This window comes from Aquila chrysaetos, chromosome 3 (genome assembly GCF_900496995.4).
Source record: "Aquila chrysaetos chrysaetos chromosome 3, bAquChr1.4, whole genome shotgun sequence".
NCBI classification, from domain to species: domain Eukaryota; kingdom Metazoa; phylum Chordata; class Aves; order Accipitriformes; family Accipitridae; genus Aquila; species Aquila chrysaetos.
This window is the reverse complement of record NC_044006.1, coordinates 11,995,980-12,016,197: the sequence shown is the minus strand read 5'-3', so window position 1 is coordinate 12,016,197 and position 20,218 is coordinate 11,995,980. Positions and strand designations below refer to the sequence as shown.

At 53.2% G+C, this 20,218-nt stretch overlaps 1 protein-coding gene across 4 annotated transcripts in view; it reads left to right on the top strand.

Moving 5' to 3' along the window:
• The window catches only part of PLCG1 (phospholipase C gamma 1), a 50,566-nt gene that overhangs the window by 15,065 nt on the left and 15,283 nt on the right, over positions 1-20,218 (top strand). For all 4 annotated transcript variants that reach the window (XM_030008551.2, XM_030008548.2, XM_030008549.2 and 1 more), the window contains exons 2-10: positions 8,548-8,700; positions 9,840-9,933; positions 10,491-10,538; positions 15,506-15,590; positions 16,445-16,528; positions 16,871-16,893; positions 18,084-18,156; positions 19,165-19,266; positions 20,032-20,150. In XM_030008551.2, the coding sequence (XP_029864411.1) occupies positions 8,548-8,700; positions 9,840-9,933; positions 10,491-10,538; positions 15,506-15,590; positions 16,445-16,528; positions 16,871-16,893; positions 18,084-18,156; positions 19,165-19,266; positions 20,032-20,150 (781 nt within the window). The remainder of the gene's footprint in view (positions 1-8,547; positions 8,701-9,839; positions 9,934-10,490; positions 10,539-15,505; positions 15,591-16,444; positions 16,529-16,870; positions 16,894-18,083; positions 18,157-19,164; positions 19,267-20,031; positions 20,151-20,218) is intronic.

The following is a 20,218-nucleotide window of genomic DNA, read 5'->3' as shown; positions in this document are numbered from 1 at the left end:
AGCCTGGGGAGAAGTCCACAGTGCCCTGTAGGAGCAGGGTGATGTCTGGGCAGAACCTTTGCCTCCCTGCTCCAGCCCGTAGCGTGGGTGGGTGGGTGGGATGGAGGAGGGAAGGGCGGTTGCTCGCATCCTCTCCTCTGACCCGCAGAGTGATGCAGCTGCGTAGCATCTCCTAATCTCCCTGCGCATCTCCTCTAGTTTCCTCTGCAGTTGATAAGGATTTGGGGGGGGACAGGGGAGGGAGGAACTGGAGCTCAGAAGCCGCAGGACACGTGGCCCAGGGGTGCAGCGGAGGCAGCGGCAGCCGGAGGCATGGGCAGGAAACACCGGTGCCCACACAGCAGCTGCGCAAAGCAGCCGGCGCGTCCCTGCGTGCCCTGCGTGGGCTGCCCGGTGCGCGCTGCCGGCGCCCGGGCAGAGGTGTTGGCTCCCAGGGCGGCATTTAAGCTCTCTGCCAAACCCTCCTGCTCGACGCTGATTGACGGAGATCGTTGAGAGGTGAGCCAGGATCTGAGCTGGGATCCAGGCTAGTCCCAGTCATCCTGGCTAAGGGGAGCTCCCTGTTGTCCCATCTCCAGCACACTGAGCTATTTTTTTTCCCAGCATCTTCCCTCCCAAGGTGCTTTCTGGTGCAGATGTTGCTGCTTCTGGGGTAGAGCTAATGCAACAGTTGCTTCATAGCAAAATGCAGTGGCTCAGAGCAAAAATTGCTGTTTGCTGATGCAGGTAGCAGTTGAGATGAAGCAATTTGCTGGAGCAACCTGAGACACAACTGAGCTGAGTCTGGAGGGGAAAATAGCTTTACCTGCATCTTCTCCTGAGGCAGGAGAGGTACCTGCATGTTGCAGCAACAAGAGCAGTAGGACCCAATGGTCCCCTGAGCGCTAGGGTGGCTGTGTCCCTCCCCGGGACAGTAGTTAAAAGGGCAGCATGGCCAGTTTTAGTTCATAGAGGATGAGGGGTTCACTGGGGCACAGGGCACTGCCGGTTTGGTGTTTATGTTGGCGTCCACGGATGCCTCAGCCTCCTGCCCTCCAAAAAATTAGTAAGGTCAAATTAGAGGCCTCAGCTGGTTTCTTGTTGTCCTGTCTGGATGGATAAGCCATCTGTTAATTGCATGGGATTGTCCTTCGGAAACCTGATAGCTGATGCACAGCAATGCTGATGGCAGGCGCAGCAGTGAACATGGCTGGGAGGAGGATGCAGTAACCTCATCGCTGCGTCTCCGTGCAGAGATATTTAATTCACCATTACACTGTCTGCCTTAGTCTCCTCTATTAAGGGAAGCTTGTGCGGTTGAGAGGTAGAGCTATCATCACTCTGAAAACCTATACTAATGAGAGATGCACAGCTTTTCCCTCTGAAATATGTTTTTAATAGGTTGGGGTTACTACTTTGCTTCTTGCGGAGGGGATATAAAGTGGAGGACCCCACTTTTTTGCATCATTATGAATGCAGTGTGCCTTTTGTAAGAGCCGCCTTAATTTTTGCAGTCCAGCCAAATTCAAGCTCAGATAGTTACTGTCTGTCCGATTCCTCCAGCGTCGCCGATGGACGCAGGGATGGATCCATGCGTGGACAAAAGCTGGGCTCGCCCGGAGCTTTGCAGGCAGAAGGGGCTTGATAAATAGTGAAGGGCAGGCAACGGGGCTCCAGACTGCGAGGTGCTGAAGGCTCTGGCCCCTGTCCAGCAAAGCACTTAGCACACGCTTGACTGTTCCCCTGAAATCATTGGGGATTTTTGGTTGGATCTTTTTTTTTTTTTTTTTTTTCTGAGCGGTGTTGGGTTGCAGTAAGCAAATCCGAAGCATTGAGTGGGTGCGGAGCAGCCCCGGGCTGGGCAGGATTGCTCGTGGAGTGATAAACCAGCTGGTGAATGCCGGCACGAGAAGGTTGGCTGCAGTCCTCCTCCAGACTCCTGCAGCTCCTGATATCTAGTGCTGGCCTGAACGTCCATTTCAGGGGGCTTCCACTGAAATATTAAGAGGGAGATGGCGCTACTTTATTCTCCGTGCTGTTGCATAATAGATTTCTCTTATTTTTACCCACATGCACATACAAGTCGTGTCTTTTTTTTCCTCTTTGCCTCGGTAGCTTTTCACTGGGGGCCTGACTGGCCAGCACCCCTTGCAGTGATGGGAAAGCTAGGAATGACCACAGGATTGTGCTCAGTGGGATCCACAATGTTAAATAGCAGGAAGGCTTTTTTTTTTTTTTTAAACTCTTTTTCTTTGCCAGAGTGGGTAGCCTGGAGGCTTTTCTGCTGCTCCAGGGCAGGATCAGTCTGTGTCAGCCAGCTAAGGTCAAGCTGGGCTGGGAGTGACCATGTGGCTGTCACTGCACCGTTTGTCCCCAAGGAGACATGCTGCACCAAGTGATGCTTGTTGAGGCGGTGGGTGTTTTGTTAGAGGCTGTCCCTGATAAATCCATCCTGGAAGGTAATCTGGGCTAAATGCTCTTTTTGTCAGCTTTTTTTTTTTTGTTGTTTAATTTAATCAGTTTTACATCTTTCCAAAAATCCTGTGGAGGTGGAGATTTTGCAATCCTCGAAGCCTGTTCCAGGGTGTCTTTATCCTTACACGTTACAACACCCTATCCATCAGCGGTTAAACGAGGCTTGGACGAAGTTTCGGTTTTAAATGACTTGAAGGGTGGATCTGGTTTTCATGTAACCAGAGGGTAATTTGGGGTTTTGTTTTGTTTTTTTTTTCTTAAATGGTGCGGGGGGTGGATCTGGGGTCAGCTTTTTCTTTCTGATGCAACCCACTCCTGCTGAAGGGAAGGCTCTTTGCCCAGAAATGTGACCATGTCTTTTTTTTTTTTTTTTTTTTTTTAAAGTGCTGGAGGCAAGTGGAGGGCCAGACCTTTCTGCTGGTGGTAGGCTGGGGGGAAGTTTGGGAGGCTGTGAAGGGCACAACCTGTTTGCACCGCCATGGCACGGCTCAGCTTGCAACGTGGAACCATGTGAGGAGCTTAGAGCATCTCCGGGCTGGATGGGCTTTGCTGCCTCCTTCCCAGAGCCTCTCCTGGCTGCTGCCTGCACGCCCGCCTGGGAGGGCTGGAGGATGGCCAGCGTGCTCCAGGCCTCCCGTCTCATCCGCTGCTCATCTCTCCCTGCTTGCTGCTGGTCCCTGCTCTGAGACATCTCAGCCCTGCCAGACTGCAGCGGGGTTTATGTTCCAGCAGAGAGCTTCCCTCTACCTCCGCCATCTCTGTGGCACCAAGTTCTTCCTCCTCTTGCCACTGTCTGCATGCGATGAAGACCAGTTTCTACCTTCTGCAGTGACTGCTGCTTTCCACAGCATGCTCTGGGAGAGGGTAGCTTGGGGAAGAGCAGATGTGGCCCCCACCAGACACTCATCCCCTAGTCTTTGGCCGCATCCCTGGTAGGTCTTTCCCAGCAAGGACCCAAGGTGCAGACCCACGGTGAGACATGTGGGCTGCTGTCATGGAGCCCACGCCACCTCTCCCCTGGGGAGCTTGCTGGTGCTGAGGGGTGGTAGAGTGGTGGTTAGACGTCATTTCCAGCGTGCGCTCTGCAGTTCTCCATTCATTGCACTCACAGGGAACCTCTGCTGTGCTTCCAGCTCGCCTCCACTCGTCTGCCCTCTCCTTTTTAATTTCCACTCCCTGCTCAAGGCTGGCTGCCAGGTTCCCCTGCCTGCCCGCCTGCCTGCCCTGGGGGGTTCAGGCTCCCCCCACAACCCTCCCTGCAGGTTCGCACAGCCGCAGGGCTCTGCCCGAGTAAACGCAGGCCCTGGCGAGCAGATCCAAGTGTATGGGATCAGCAGCCAACGGCACTTGCTCCAGCAACCGCGGTGGGAGCGTGCTGGGGGGGGATTAAAAGACAAAGGTGGCCCAAGCCTGGGAGGGCAGGGAGGCTGTCGTGGGCGCTGGGTTTCCTGTTTACCACTAGGAAGGTGGCTGGGGTGTGTGGAGATGGCTGTGTTTGACTTGGGGCTCTTGCACGCTGCAGTGGAAATAGTTACGGGTTGGAGTTTTGTTTATTGTCTGGAGTAACGTGCCCGGCCGTGGCGGTGGTGGGGACAGGCGGGAGGATGGGGACAGTGGCACCCAGGTGTGGGAGAGAGGAGTTAGTGCGAGCCTGGGGAGGGCAAGGGGAGATGGGGTTTGTAGGCTCTGCCTCCGTTGCCTGCAGGCCCGCAAGCTGGTCGCAAGGTTGCCTGCAGACTTTCTGCTGGTGGCAAAGCTGAGGTTGAGCAGTGCTCAGCCCAGGCTGCAAAACCCACCCGGAGCAGGTTTTGCACCACTCAGCTGTGCGCTCCTGCGGCAGCGGGCCCCGGCTGGTGCTGTGCAAAGCTGGGGTTACCCCCAGGAGCTGCAGCAACTGGCGGAGCTGACGCAAGAAAAATCAGCGAGAGAGAACCCTAGCAAGACCTGAGGTGTAGCAAGACGTCTTCATCTCTCCTTCCCCCGTGCACGGTGGCTCCTGGTCCTGCGCTGGCAGAGGGGTGCTGGACGGAGGACCTGTGGTGGGAGGGAGGCAGGGGTCGGTGCAGGGAAGCAGCGTTTCAGCGCTTGCTTGGTCAGGATGGTGGCATTTGCGCTTGCTGCTCTTCCTGCTAAGAGTCATTTCCTTTCATGCTGCAAGGGGGCCAGGAAGGTATTTGAGTCAGTAGAGACAGCGGGGTTCGAGAGGCTGATCTGCTGCTCTGCGGCAAGAAGAGAGCTGCACAAACCAAATCCTAAACTGCCTTCTCTCTGGCACATGCAGGCATGTTTGGGAGGATGAGAGAGATGAGCAAGCAGCTGCAAGCATGCGTGGGCTGGAGGTTTTTACCCTGCTCCCTCCAGGTGCATGGTCCTCACTGAGGCTGCCCTTCGCCCTAGGAATTCCCTGCGTGCTTCTGTCTTTGATAAGCACCTCACTTGCTCCAGGGCTCTCCCCATTGCGTGGTGGATTTTAGGTATGCAGTTTGTAACAATAGCTCTGTCTTATACTTACTTACTAACCCACCGGTTCTCCATGGAGCGAGAGGTGAGTGCAGGGCACAGTTAGCACGCTGTGGCATCCCAAAGTAGAGATGGGACGCTTGCAGCATGATGTGAAGGAAGGCCATTAATATTTTGTCACCTTCCTTCAGTAGTTATTGCCTGGTAAACTACTATGAAAACCCAACTGCCAGTTCTTTCCCCACTGTGTTGGTTAAGCCCTGCATCCTTCAAAGACGGGATTAGTCTTCAGACCTGCTGTGCATGTCCTGGATGCAAAGACCTTAACTGTGATACAGGTTTTTAAGGGCTAAAATAACATGCTGTGTCACTAAGGATGTGAGCACATGGGCAGGTTACGGCAGGGCGTGCTAACGTTTGAACTTCTAGCCAGCTCATTTCCAAAGGGTGGGTGATGCCTTAGAAAGTCACACCCTTGCTTATTTTAGGGAGCTTGTCTGTCCTCCCTTTGCAGCCCCAGGGAACTGGGTCTGTCTGTGCTCTTGTCCCAAGCTGATGAGCTTTGGAGGGTTATTGCAGTGGTCAGTCTGGATATGTCCTGTGTCAGGCCATGAGCGGGCTGCCATCATCTCCAGATGCGCACCCATGGTGCTGCACGGTGCATCCTGCCGAGAGAGGATCCCACATTCCTCGCGTCAGGTGTACGAGTCCCCCCAAAGTTAAGCCCTATGTCTGGCTTGCCATGGTGTTCGTTTCAAGTGAGCATCATCTCTCGCGATGCAGTTCAGTGCTTGCTGTCAGCTGCTGCTGTGGGTGAGGAGCAGGTCGCATTTCTGTCTAGTTTTAAACTGCAGTAAATTTGAAATGAAAGGTGAGTCGATCCACAGTGAGTGCCGTAAGTGGAATTTAATTGGGAAGAATTACACGCCAGGTTTGCAGTAATCTCCGTCCCGCATTGCTCAGAAGCATCATCTGCTTTGGAAACGTGACTCAGAAATGTTGTTATTTGATTCCCCCGAGCATTTAAGAAACTGTTTTTCCAGGAACCAAAGATTCTTGCGTTTGGTGGGGGTTTTTGTGCTGTTTTTTTTTTTTTTCTTGTTGCTGTTTTTATTTTCTCTTTGGTTTATGGCAATGAGAGTCTTTTCCCAGAATTTCCTCTGGGGAGGGAGGCTGCAAGATGCTCCCTTACCAGCATCTCTTCAGGTCCTTCTCCTGGCTTGGCGTTTAATGCTCTGGCATGCTCACAGCTGCCCTTTACAGAGGAGCACAGCTCCGAGGTAGCTGGTTGGAGTTAGCTGCTCCTCTTCTCCACGAGCCACAGCTGAAGCTGCCAGGTTGATGTTGCAGCTGCACCATCAGATTCACCACCCACATGTGTAGCCAGTCAGGTCTGCCTCCTCACCAGCCCCAGGCCTGGATTTGCCCTGCTGCCCGCTGCCAGGACCTGCCTGGGTCGGGTCTCGCCACCCTGGGCTGTCCCTTGTGGTCACACCGCTGCCTTACGCTTGGTCACCTTTGGGTTGGCCTACCAGGGACAGCTGCTGAGGTGTGACACCTGTCCTATAACCTAAGGAATATCCTCAGAACGATGCTGTCCCCGTGCCCCAGAAGCCTGATGTGATAGTGGTGCTGCCTGCCCTGCCCTAGCCATCATCTGGTGGGCACCATCTGGGGGTTTCATTTGACCACGGCTTGGTTGCTTCCCGTTCATCTTGCCCTCTTCAGCCATTCCCTGGAGGAAGCATGTTGACATTATGGATGTGCATGTGGATAATAAACATAAGCACAGCTCCCTGGAGTCGCCAGCCCCAGCCCTGGCCAGCGTAACACGCTGTCCAACTGAATTACCAGCTTCATGACCTGGGACCCTGCTGTCTCCCATCTGGTGAGAGATGCAACTTTCTGAGCTTTCCTCTGCAATCTAGGCTTGCTCCCTGACAATAACCCCCTCTGCCACTGCCACAGGTTCAAAAAGAAGCCATTTTTTAAAAAATAAAGTCCATGGGACTTATTTTATGTGTACGGTACAAAACTGTGAGAGGTGGGAGCCCTGAGCTGTTATCCCACCTCCCTCAGCTCTAGTTCTGACCAGCAGCTTGCGTATGTTTAAGTTGTTGATACCAGACCTCCCTGGTGGTGCCTCCAGTTCAAATGATCTCCAGAGATTTGGCTGTTTTCATGCTTTTTCTAATGTTTTCTCTCTGGAAGGTCTTTGGCAGTAAGGTGGGGAGGCGGATTCTGCCTGGAAGCTTGGGGGGGGGTTGCTGCAGTCAAATCTGCTCCAGAGCTGTGGCAGATTCACCACAGCTGGATCTCCAGAGTTTGGGCTTGGTTGATCCTTGCACTGTGCTTTCTTCTGTGGCCTTCTGAACACCACCCAGAGGTGATAAACGTTTCAACCCTCTTTGGCTAGGCAAGGACAGAGTTTTCTTGGTGAAGATGGCATGTGTGTGAAGGCAGGGACTGGCCTGGGCATCCTGGTACTGCTCAGAGGAGCTGGGAGGATCCTAACGGGGGAGATGCTAGAAAATGCAGACATAATTTAGGGTGAAAGTGGGGAGGGGGGAGGCAGGGGCACCATCAGGTTGTTTAAACAAAGAATCAACTCAAGTTTCACTATCTAACTTGAATTTGGAGAGGAGTGGATCTTAAATCTATGGTGTTAGTAAGTCATGGTAGCTGCAAGCAGGATTTCATCCAGCTGGGCAGGAGGCTGCGCCCTCAGAGGGTTAACTACTGTAGAAAAGCTTTCTTTAAAAAAAAAAAAAAAAAGTTGCTGTCCTGAAAGACAAAAGCAAAAAAGTGCAGTTTGCAGATGTGTGTTGGGTGGAGGAAGAGGAAAGCGTGAGGTGTGAAGCTAAAGGGCAAAGGAGGTTGCAGTAGCAGTAGCGCTGCCCTCTGCTCATCATGCCTGCGGATTGCCGTGGGTGAGACACCCAACTGTTCTTGGGGGACACAGAGGTAAAAGGGGCGGTGGGGGTGGCTGGGGAGGCTTCCTAGGGAACCGGTAAGAAGGGGCTGTGCTTACAGGCTTGTGTGCATGCACAACCACATGCGCGCCGCAGGAGAGATGTGCAAGATAAGTGGTAAGATCTCCGTGCTGCTTTGAAAGGTTGAGGAGCAAGCTGGGGCTCTTGAAGGGCTTGTCAGAGGTGAGAAGTGTGGGCAGCTTCTCAGGGAGGACCTGGGTACCCGTGGCTGTGCTGAGGACCAGACTGGCGATGCTGTGCTAGAACTCTGGGTGCCTCATCAGCCCATGCCATCAGCAGAGGCAGGAGAGGACTGGGAGGCTGCTGTGATGGTCACTTGTTGCCTGAATGCAGGGAGCCCTTCTACAAGACACCATCCCCAGCACCTCCCCACTGTCCTTGGATGTCTGGCAGCTCTCTGCCTGGGCCGGGGCAGCCGTCACATCCTTGCTTTCCAGCATAGCCAGGGAAACACAGTTTGCTGTTCAGAGCCTGGTACCCCAGTGCCGTAGGCATGCCTGGGTCTGCCACCATGTAATGGGTGGTGATCCAGCTCTTCAGATGACTGAAACCACTTTATCCATGCCCTTCCTTGTCTTCCATCTTCATGGGAGTTTCAAGCTATTAGCTGAACTCTCCTTTTGTTTTCCCTTTCTCTTAGTGGATATTCGTGAAATCAAAGAGATTCGTCCAGGAAAAAACTCACGTGACTTTGACCGGTACCAGGAGGATCCATGTTTCCGACCAGACCAGTCCCACTGCTTTGTTGTCCTCTATGGCACAGAATTCCGGCTGAAGACCCTCAGCTTGCAAGGTAAAGCACTTGTGGCCCCGGGGCTGTGCCAGGGCAGGGTTGGGCAAGCACTACATCACCACAGGACCCAAACTTCCGATGCATCCTTCCATGAGTGAGCTGGAACATATCTCTGGGCAGACGTTCTTTTCACCACATCGAGGAGGTGTCTTTGGAAGAAGGTGATGCCGGTTCCCTGAAGGGTACACATTGAACTGCTAGTTAAGTCAGTTAATTTGCCTGGTAAACCCAAAAGTTGGGTGAACTGAAGCCCCTAGTTCAAATGCGTGCTTGATTTCAAGTGTTTTATCTCAGCTTGGCATGTTGACGTTCATCAGCTGCATTGTGGTAACCAGCCCCATGCATGAAGTGGTAAAATCTCACTCGCTTCTGCTTAGCAATTCTGAGTGAGAAAATGCTGCCAGTGGCAAACAGAAACTCATGAAGCCTCGGTACCTCTGAGGTCTCAGCTTTCCTCAACCCCTTGCCTGTTGAGTTAAGCTGGACTTGGAGCACCCAGCCTTATGTTTTGCTATTGAAAGAGAGGTTTATGCTGTTGAGTCTCCTCCTGTTCAGATGGCGGACAGGCTCATAATCACTGGCTGCTGTTCAGCTGATGGACAATATCTTTTTCTGTTAACAGTCTTGTGTCTTGTTTAAAACCCACGTAGATGAGTGCTGATGGAGGCAGTCATGCTGCCTCCTTAACATCCATGGCAAATCTGCCTTTTGGCTAATGCTGCGGGACACAGGGACAGAGACAGCTCTTCTGCCCTCAGAAAAGATGGAGCTGCTGACAGGGAGGTTATGGAGGAGCTGGCACACATTCCTAAGCAGGTGCTGGCCTGTCACCCAGACCAGCCAGAGCATTACTGCTTGGGGACAAAGATAACCCCCCAGCTCTTGCAAACTGAAGGGAGGAGAGAGTGTGACATGCAGGGGCAAGGATCCAGCCAGCCACAGACATCCCACGGGAGGGGAGCAGGAGCTCGGCAGGGAGAGGAGCCGGCAAGAGCATCTGCATGGGAGGGACCTGTTATCAGAAGGGGGCTGAAGGAAGGAATAGGGGATATAAGATGCTGGGGATAGTCCCAAGAGGTTTGGGTTGGTGATCATCTTCTATGTCCCTTCCTCCTAATTCTTCTGTGCGCTTTTCACAGCCACTTCAGAAGATGAGGTCAATATGTGGATCAAGGGGTTGAACTGGCTGGTGGCAGACACTCTAAGGGCTGCCACTCCCCTGCAGATTGAAAGGTGAGGAACTTGTCCTTGTCCTGCACTTGTTTTCTTTTTTTTCCCTTTTCTGTCCTTTTTTGACAGAAAAAGGTGAGCATAGTGACAACATCTCATTCCCTCTCTGCGCCACACTGACCTGGCACTCCTGCCTCTGCAGTTGAGAGGCTTCATCCTGTTGACCTGCTGTGCTACATCGTCTAGGGCCAGAGTTTGATCTCACACGCATGCAGGGAAAAGGAGCTTTACCACGAAACAGATGTTTTTATGTGTGCCTGGCCTGTATTATCTGTAGCAGTTCAGTGTAGAGGCATGTAGAAGAGAATACCTTTGGTTTTTGTCTTATCTGTGGACTTGCTTTTAGGCAGAGACAGGTTTAAAGGGGGGCAGGTTGCCTGCATGAAAATAGGGTAGGGTGCCTCTGGAAGGGGAGCAGAGCCAAGTTCTCTGGTGGGAAGGAGGGCTGTGAGAGTGGGCAGCGTGGCATTGAGCATCTTCCAGAGACAGGAGCAAACCAAATGGGCTTGTTGTTGAGGAGCTGGGGCTAAGCGTGTGCATGTTTGTGCCTTTCCATTTAGGTGGCTCCGGAAGCAATTCTACTCACTGGATCGTAACCGGGAAGACAGGTAAGAAGAGAGAAAACCCTTGCTTGTACAGATGTGCACATTCACAGAAGGGTTTGAGCCGGAAGGGTTTACCTTTGACTTGAAACCATAGCCTTTGCTTTGGATTTTTTGTTGGGTTCTTTAGGTTTTTAATTTTCATTTCCAAGGAACCTTAATCCAAGTCCCAGTACTTCCCTGGCTGATTTTCACTGAATTAAAAAAGCATTAAAAAAAAATTGTCTTGTTTCCATGACCTATTTCCCAGCTGTTTAGACCCAGTAACACCTTGAGAGCCCATAGCCGTGAAACACCTTTACCCCCAGCTGTTATCATCCAAGGAAGCAGACACCAAAGAGCCAACAATTGGCTGTGGCCACCCTGTCAGGGCTGAACTGGGTTGTGTTTGTTACTCTCCACCCTGTTTGGTGGTCCTCAGGAAGTCCATGAGGCCATGGATCATCCCACTGCTTGGCTTCTAGGTTAGGGCCACTACTTGTGGGGTTCTTGGCTGAATGCTTAGTGATGTCCTAGCAGATGAAATGTCATGCTTGAACCCATCATGAGAAGATAAGGAAAGGGAATTGGGTCATGACCTGTCATGAGGAGATAAGGGAAGGAACATTTCTCTGTTGAGGAGGCGAGTTCCACCACGCTCTGCTTTCTGCTGCCACTGCTGTTGCCTGCTTTCCCCAGCCCCACGCCGGCTGCCAGTCTCCTCTTCCTGAGGTGCTGTTATTTGCCTCTTTTCATCCCTGGGACATGCCTTTCCCCCATGATGTTGACTGAGCCCATTAACCTTTCAGCATTAATTTCCATGTTACTGTGCTCCCCTGGGGTAAGGGGATTCCTCCAGTCCTGCGGCGGCAGTGCTGGAGACACCGCTCGCACATCAGCTCGTGTTCCCCAGCTGTGGTGGAGCACCCGGGCCCCATCTGCCCCCTTTATGTGCCCAGGTGCCCAGGCAGGGCTCCCTGCAGAGCACCGGCAGATCTCTGGGCTCCAGAGCACCCTCTGCTTGGTCCCTGCCAATGCCATTGATCTCACACTGCTACTGATTTCCACGCTTCACCCTGAGCCCTGGAGTCCTTCTCATCCTTGCAGCAAGCTCCTGCCGAAGAAACTCACCCCACAAACAGGGCAGTCAGTGCCAGGGGCATGCTGCTGGGGACCCGTGGGTGACTGCGGTCAGACAGGTCGGTCCTGTGGATCGGCAGGCAGACATCACCGCTCTGTACTCATTAGGAGAAGCGAACAGGTCCTCTCATGCCGCTTTGGTCCCCACTGCTGAGTCCCTCCCTCCCAGCTGCAGCGTGCTGCCCTGTGACAGCCAGGACAGGCAGATGGCCCTGCTGTCGGGCAGCCGGGGGTTAAATTCAACCTGTCCACATCTCGGAGCAGAGTGGGGGTGTGTTGCGTGGGGGAAATCCCGCTGCATTGGACGTTTTTGCCTTTGCAATGATTTATATCGTGGCCTGGCAAGAGCACTGTTGGGTGCACGGGGATTTTGCGGAGGAGGGATAAATCCTCGCAGAGGCAGAAAGGGAAGGAGAGGCACCTTTAATCTGTTGCAGCTGTTCTGCATATGCCACACACCTTTCAAACCCAGGCTTGGCTTTTATACGCAGTGTACTGGTTTTCAGTGGTGACTGGGTGTAATATTTCTGAATTCAGCAATGGAGAGCACTGAGGCAGGTGCAGGGTTGCCTGCGTGGGGGTTTTGGAGGATGAATGCAGGAGAAATGGAAAAAATTGGTCCTTTTTCTCATCTGCTTATATAGTAAAACTCATGAAATGGCATCCCAACAGAACAAAAGAGATTGCATGTGTAGATTCGTCTGCCCGAGGCACGGTCAGCAGAGCTGAAAGACAGCCTGTTGCATCTCTCTTGTTGTTTTTCTCAGTATCGCCTTTCTATTAGCATTTAGAATTAAGGTAGCAAAATAGAATATATTCCTTACCTGTCAACCAAGGAGAGAGGTTTCAATGCAAGCCTCTTAATTAGAAGAGCTGCTGCTCCAGCCCAGGCAGCAAAAGGAGCAAAATAGCAATAGAGGGGGAATGGGGAAAGATTTGGGGTCTCCCCATTTTATAAGCATCTGTGTGTTTTCTGCAAAGTAGAGGCAGCAGTTACGGGGCATATACATCTCTTGGATGAAATCTTTGCCCATATGAGGCGTTTCAGCATTAACTTTGGTGTCCGTGGGCTCTTTGCTTTTGCTTCTCAGCCTGGAAATGGCTTTGAAAAGGGAACAGTGAGTTGTGGTTTTTTTAAAAACACTTCTTTTGCAAACTGTCCTTGGTCCTTTCCAGAACGGGCAGGTTTTTGGCAGCTGAAGAAATCATTCCTGGCGTTCATGTACCCCACGCTCGCCCCGCACCCCAGCCTCCTGCGCTGGAGCCCTTTCCTTTCCGCCTTCTCCCGGCTGGGTGCCTGTGCATACCTTCCAGCATGCCGGCAGATGTTGGCTGTTTTCACTGGCTGCTGGGCCTTTGGGTATTTGTTTTTCCAAGGGAGGTTAGGTGGAAAGAGGAGGATAACAGGATGCTGGGGTTTTTTTCCTAACTGCTGCAGAGGAGACTGTTTCACCTCTGGCTAGGAGAGCTCCCCATGGCTGGGAGCGGAGTTACAGCACTGGAGGCTGGGGTGGGGAACATTTTCATCCCCTGTGAGAAGGCTGGATCTGTCCTTTGGCCTGTTTGTCATGAAACCTTAAAAAACTTCCGTAGAAGAAATTAGTTTGTTTATTTGGCTATTACTTTCTAGTCTCAAAATACTACCAAGCTGTTTATCCAAGGTCTCCAACACTTTAACATTATTAATAACACACAGTAAATAAAATCCTTCCATACCCCATCTTCCTACTGAAGCAGAGAGGGAAATGCTGGTCACAGCTTTTACAGGCTTTGCTCTCACCACCCCTGGTGCTGTCACATCGATGAGCACTGCCGTGGTCCAACACTTCCCTGTGAAACAGCCCAGCGTCACTGGAGCTGGGCATTGGCTCCAGCGAGTCTCGAGCCTGATGCCTACTGCCGGTCCTGCTGCTGCAGCCCCTCCTGCTCTTTTTCCAAGAGATTTTTTTGCAGTCTCAGCCTCTCACCAAGGAGGCAGGGGGATTGCTTCTGGGTGGCCCTGGGGACTGTGGGTGTCCCATTGGGGGTCCTACGAGAGCTGCTGCATGCTGTGGTCCTTGACACGTGAGGGCACCTCTCACGTGCCACCGTTGTGCTCCTGGCTCGCTCCCCTGACGTTGTCCCATTTTCCTGTCACCCAGGACCCCGTAGCTGGGACCCCCTGCCCTGGGGGTTGCAGAGCACCCTGCATGTGACCATGGACACTGGGTGCGTTGGAGAAGGGAAAGGGCAGGCTCCCCACAACAAAACACTCACACTGAGCCCCCGGGGTAACTTCTGCTGCTGGGGGAGGTGGCGGTGCAGGGGGGAGATACCAAAGCTGCTGCTCGTGCTGAGACCGTCTCTGGCTCTGTAGCTCATACAGCCAGGAGGGAAAGGGAGGCTGGTGCTATTTGCCAGCTTTTTTTTTTTTTTTCCTGTCTTGCCAGCCAGTGGCAGGACGCTGCCTGCACGGACCTCGGCCGGCCGGGTGCTGGCCTTGGGCACGGCACGGGAGCTGGGCCAGGTCCTGCTCTGGCCGTGCGTGCGTCCCGGTCCCCCATGGCTCTGAGCCCAGAAACAAGGGCTCTCTGTGTCCCACTGGCTGCGGTGGCCCTTGTCTCTGCAGCGCCTGACTCCAGCCGGTTTCTCCCTCTCCTTGGGGCTCCCTTCATCCCTCCTCCTTTCTGTGTCGTCTGAGATCACCCCATTTCCAGGGGACAGCGTAGAAGAGATGCGGTTCACGCTGCCCCTCCGCATCGCTGCAGATGACAGCGTGACCCCTGCATAGGACTTTTTCCCTGGCGTATTTATGTTTGCACCCCAAAGCCATAAGTGTTTCCAGGGTCAGACCTGCCCTATGCTTTGTGGGATGGGGGAGCATCCTGTAGGGTCCTGGGCTCCCACTTGCTCAGTGGGGGGCAAAAGCAGCATCTGTGATTGCTGGGGCGGACTCAGAGAACTTGTTTTTAAGGCAGGAGCTGCCAGAAAATGATTGCACGCAGACCTCTCGGCTTCTTAAATCCTGCAGATGGGAGACAGCCACGTTTTTCCTTGCTGCAGGGATGTTGCCCCATGGGGGAGCAACACTGGTGCAGGCAGGGGCAGCCCAGGGCTCCTTGCTGCCTGCCTCTGCCCGCCTGGGTGTGGGATCCTGCTCAGGGTTGGCACCGGAGCCCTCCCCGGTCCGGGAACAGGCACGTTTGGTGCAAAGGGCCTCGGGAAGGAGGACAGACACGCTGGCTGCCCCATGCCAGCGGTGTGTGTGGCAATGGCTGGGGGAGCGCATCTGGGCACGACGTGGCAGTGCTGTGCCTGTGGCTAGACACTGAAAATGGCTTTTTTCCTCTCTTTAGGATAAAATTAGCTGGGTCCAAACCACTTGCAAAGTCTGCCCTCCTCCAGCTCCTTCTGTAGGCCAGGGAGTGGGTTTTGGAAGGGATTTAGTCACCCAGCATCCATGTTGGGGCACAGAAACTTGAAAAATGCTTCTTCCTGGTCGTTCCAGTAAAGCAGTAGGTACTGTGTGCCCATTGCGGCATCGGCTCGAGTGGGCTGAGGGTGCTGGGACTCTCCCTGCAGTGTTGGGAGCTTGCAGAAACAGTGTTTACAGTTCCCCCTGGGATGTAAGCACCTCTCTCTGCTGCCCACGTGCAGCGTAGGTGCAGGGTTCACTGGGGTGGAAAACGTTCTTCTCTTCTGCCTTTGGTCCCAACCCCGGTGTCCTTCTGGGGATGTGCATCCATCCTTGTGTGTCACAGCTGATGCCCCTTTGGGCAAGGCTGCTCTGTGCATGTGGTGTCCCGGTCCTAGGGTGAGACCCCTCCATCGCAGACCTTCTGAACGTGTTTTCCCTCTTTCCCTTGCCGAGCCAGGATCTCTGCCAAGGATCTGAAGAACATGCTGTCTCAGGTCAACTACCGGGTCCCCAACATGAGGTTCCTGCGGGAGAGACTCACGGTGAGCGTGTGACCCCTCTGCTCTCCTCGTTCGTGCTGGGGACCCTCAGCAGCCTGTTGCCTACCTTTGAGAAAGACCTGGTGGTGGTTAATCTCCCACGGTGCGTTTGCATATTGCAGAGGCTCCCAGCCTTTCCCGGGAGGGCCCCCACCCACGGTGGCGACTGAAGAGGTGCCAGCTCCCACTGGGTGCCGCACCTTGGCCCGTTTGTGGCCAGCACCCTCTCTTCGCCCCACCCTGCCTCCCCCGCTCCCCACATTGCTCCTGGCTCTGGTCGTGGGCTTTGCCCCAGTGGGGTAGAGTGCAGAAAGACAGGCAGCGAGGGCAGCTGGTCCTGCATCCCAGGTCCTGCATCCCACTGCCACCGGGTGACAGATGGCCAGCCCTGCCAGCATCACTGCAGACCCAGGAACAAAGGGTCATCTCGTGATGACCAGCCATTTCCACCAGCACTGAACTCTGAGGCCAAAGAGCAGTGTATCCAAAGGAGAGCACACGCTTTGGGTCTTGCAGTTTCCAGACCCTTCAGATGCTCTCTGCAAACAAAAATTAAAATGATCGTTTTGTAACTATTCAAGTAAACGATAACGCTTTTTAATCAGCTATGTGATGCCTTTATGTGGGTGAGCTTGGGGAATCGCATAACTCGGTTTAGGATGTTCCTGTGTCCTGGGCACTATGGGGTCCCACTGACCCCAGCAGAGATAGGCAAAGGTAGGGGGCAAAGTCTGGCCAGGCTTTGGCCTTTTCCTCCTCCTTTTCCCCTGGGAATCCTGGTGGGAGGAGACACTTGTCAGGCTGTGCAGAGTTGCCTGTGGCCCCTGTAAAACCTCTGGGGGGGGGTTTTGCCACAGGACGTGGAGCAGAGGAACGGGGATATCACGTATGGGCAGTTTGCACAGCTCTACCGCAGCCTGATGTTCAGCGCACAGAAAATGGTAAGAGCTGAATTCTCCAGCACGGTAAGGGGAGGGAGAGACCATATTTGTTACTGGGCATTCTCTCTTAATTGCCTTTTTAACCCTGCTGCCCTCAGCTAATAGCTCTTGTCTCCTGCCTGTGGGCCAGGCATGACAGGGAGTAAAGAAGTTATTGCTTTAGGCTGGTTAGCATGGGGCTGCTTGGGCTGCTGGGGACGGGGGAGGCGGTGGATGAGCAATGGCTGTAGGAAAGCCGAGCTGCTGGTTTGCTGTCCCCATTACCTTCTCAATCAATTTGTGCTTTCACATAAGTTGGTGAGATTGAGCGCAAACCTAATGCTTATGCTTCTTCTTTTGCAGATGGATGTCCCGTTCCTAGAAAGGTGGATAATTCTCTATATTTGCTGGGGAAAGGGCTGTTTTCTTTTGCTCCATAATGTGCTTTGGTGCCTGCAGCAGAGTGTCAGGAAGGAGGAATGCTGCATACCTGTTGCACGCCACCGTGCTGCTTGCATTTTTGCACTCTGAATAAGCATCTTTGCTGTAGACACTTCAGCTCCGGTCAGTAAGGGCTCTCTTCCTCCCAGACATCCCACTGAGATCCAACTCAGGTCAGCCACCTCAAACCAACTGACTGGTTTTAATGTGAAATAATCAGACCTTGAGCCATCTCCCAAAGGTTATCCTTGTGGCTGGTGCTGGTTGGCCACAATGCCAAGGACTGTGCAGGCTGTGCGCAGTGCACTCCCCTCTGACTCCTCTCCCGGCAGTGCCTGTGGTGCCATTGCCCTTCCCTGCCCTGTGCGCATCTCGGCCATGGTAAAAATAGCTTGAATTTAGACACGAAAGCTGAAGAGTGAAAGACTTGTTAACTTTTCCAGGTAATTCCCCATGGTTTCCTCTCTTTTTTTCCTATAACCATAGAAAAGAGAGTTGGGAGGGACCTCAGCAGACCATCTGGTTCATCCCTCTGCCCAGTGCAGCCAGCACTGCCCAGTCTGTTTCTGTTTTTTTTTTGCTGTCAGTCCCCAGCATTGCCCTTGGCTGTCCATTGAGGCTTGCTACCTCCATGGACAGTATTTTGAGTTAACCGGCTACAGACAGTTCCTTCCTTCCTTCCCTGCCCTGCTGCCTTGAGTCCATGTCCTCTGGATGCCTGTAGCTCTGTCCTGTCTACAATCACCACTTGACTGCCCCGTGCCCATATAGTTCCTTTCACTCTTGTGCAAGCCAGCCCCTCTATTTTTTGTACAAATCAGTCCCTCATGATTTTTGCTGCCCTTCACTGAAGTTTCACGTTGTCGTACCCTTGGCAGTGTGACTCCTGGACTGTTCCTGGAGCAGTCCCTGGCTCTGAGATGTGGACATATAATTTCAGCTGCTGTGTGTTTGCCATCGTGCCCTCCTCGTCTCTCTCTGCACATCCCGTTCTGCCCTTCCAGCGCTGCTTGCTCAGGGCACGTGTTGCTTGCATGCACCGTCACGGTTGTGGATGGAGTCTGACGTCATGGCAGCAGCAGCTGGTCGTGCTGTGCTCCATGAGTGACTGAAGCTTCTCTCTCTCTGCTCTCAGGGGTGGAGAAAGGTCCGAGCACTTCAGGGTGTCACTGCTGGAGTTGCAGAAGTTCTTGCTGGAGTACCAGAGGGTGAGCTCAACACAGGCCCAGGGGAGGGACAAGAGGGCAGGCACCAGTATTGGCAGGGGTCCGATACTCCAAGGGTAGCCTTGCCATTGAGCTGGGATGATTTGGTCATGGGGTGTTCTGCCTGGCACAGCCACAACCTGAGCACACCCTTCCTGGAGCAGGAGGTGATGCAGGGGGAGCACTGGTGAGGGTAAACCTGGCCGGAGGTCCCAGGAGGGGAGGAACTGGTCAGTGGAGATTTACCTGGTCCCTGTGACCTCAGCTGGTTAGTGAAGGTTTGCAGCAGCTGAAGCACCCTGGTCCATGTTGTCTGCTCAGGAAGTCTCAGCAGCTCCTGAGGAGCAGCCGATCGATTTGACTGCTGACCTTTCCATTTAAAAGCGATCTTAGGTCATTCAGCAAGCACAGCATGCGCGCTCAGACGCAAGCGAGCACAAGCAGCGCATTTGTGTGCTGTGCAGACCCTTTATTTCGACTCTTGCTGGGCTCCCATCTCATTGCCGGTCTCCTTCCCCAAGAGGACAGGGTGGCTCGCAAAAGCACTGCCATGCCTCACACAAGAGCGTGGGGGCTCCTGCTTTGCACCGTCCTCCCCGTCTCCCACCACCACCTCCCTGCCCGTGGTCTGCAGCAAGCGGAGAGTTAACCAGCAAAGAGACGCAGCTGTTTGATGGCCTAATGAAAGACACCCAGGCAGAGACAGAAGCAAAAGGAAGCTGAGTTGGCTTCTGCTGCCAGAGGAGGAGGGATGGCAGATGTGTGCAAAGGAGCTATCGGAGAGAAAAATGCATGGCATCGAGAAAATGAAGACCACTTAGAAACAGGGCAGATTTCTGCAGTTGCGTGCTATCTGGCATTTGTGCTGACAGTTGAATTCCTGGCAGAGATGGTCTTGCATTGAAAACTGCCTCCTTAATGGTTAAAGCTTCTAGTTGGATGAGCTGCATGTGGTTTTGAATAATACTTTCTGAAATGGTTTCTTTCTTATGTCTCTCTTGGGGTTTGCAGGAGCTCTGGGCTGCAGATACCCTTCAGGTACAGGAATTCATGTTCAACTTTCTGAGAGACCCTTTGAGGGAGATTGATGAGCCTTATTTCTCCCTGGATGAAGTAAGACACTTCGAACAGTAGCGTGTGTGGAGTGGGGTGGAGTAGGGTGTGACATCCCCAGTGCGATGTGTGCTGCGGTGTGACAGCTCTACTGTCTGTGTCTTCACTGCGGGGTGGCGGTGCTTAAAGGATCACAGCTCCTGTAAGCTGCATTGCTGTATCAGATGAACGTGGTGGGTCACCATGTTGCACAAGAGCTGGTTGGCGAAGGGAGTGACTTCTGGGCTCTCTTCTTGTGCTGAATGGTTGCAGCTGGGAGTGCTCATCAGGCAGTTCATTTAGAGGAGGAAAGGGGCTGCATGTGGCTTAATGCCCCTCTGGGGCATGTAAGGATCTTTTCAAAGCAAGAAGAGCTGAAAACAAAAGAATAAAAACAACTGGAGATGACCATGTCACTGGCACTCTGGACCAACTCCCACACAAGGTCCCTTGACTCACATGGCTTTAGTGAGCTATTGCCTGCCATGTGAGCTGCAAAATAAAATGCAGAGCAATTCATTTGTCTCCAGCTAGGTCGAAGGATTTGTACACAGATATCTGGCACAGCTCAGAGGATAGGTGGCAATACCTAAGCTGTGGTTACTCAAGCACGCTGGGTCAGGTATCTGTGTGCTGTCTTCGTTGCCTCTGGTCAGTCTGTGCTGTGCTTAGAAAATAGCTACCTGCTTGGTAGCTGCTGACATGGAGGGTGAGGTGTGTGTGAAGCTAAACCACAGCACCCGGCTCCTCCGCATCATTAACACGCTTCTGTTTCTTCCTGAGCAGTTTCTCACCTTCCTGTTTTCCAAAGAGAACAGCATCTGGAACTCGCAACTGGACATGGTGTGTCTGGAGAATATGAACAATCCCCTCTCCCATTACTGGATCTCCTCCTCACACAACACGTAAGGACTAGGGGATGGCTCTCTCCACTCGTCCACTCCCAGCATCCTCTTCCCCTGTGCCAGGCTGG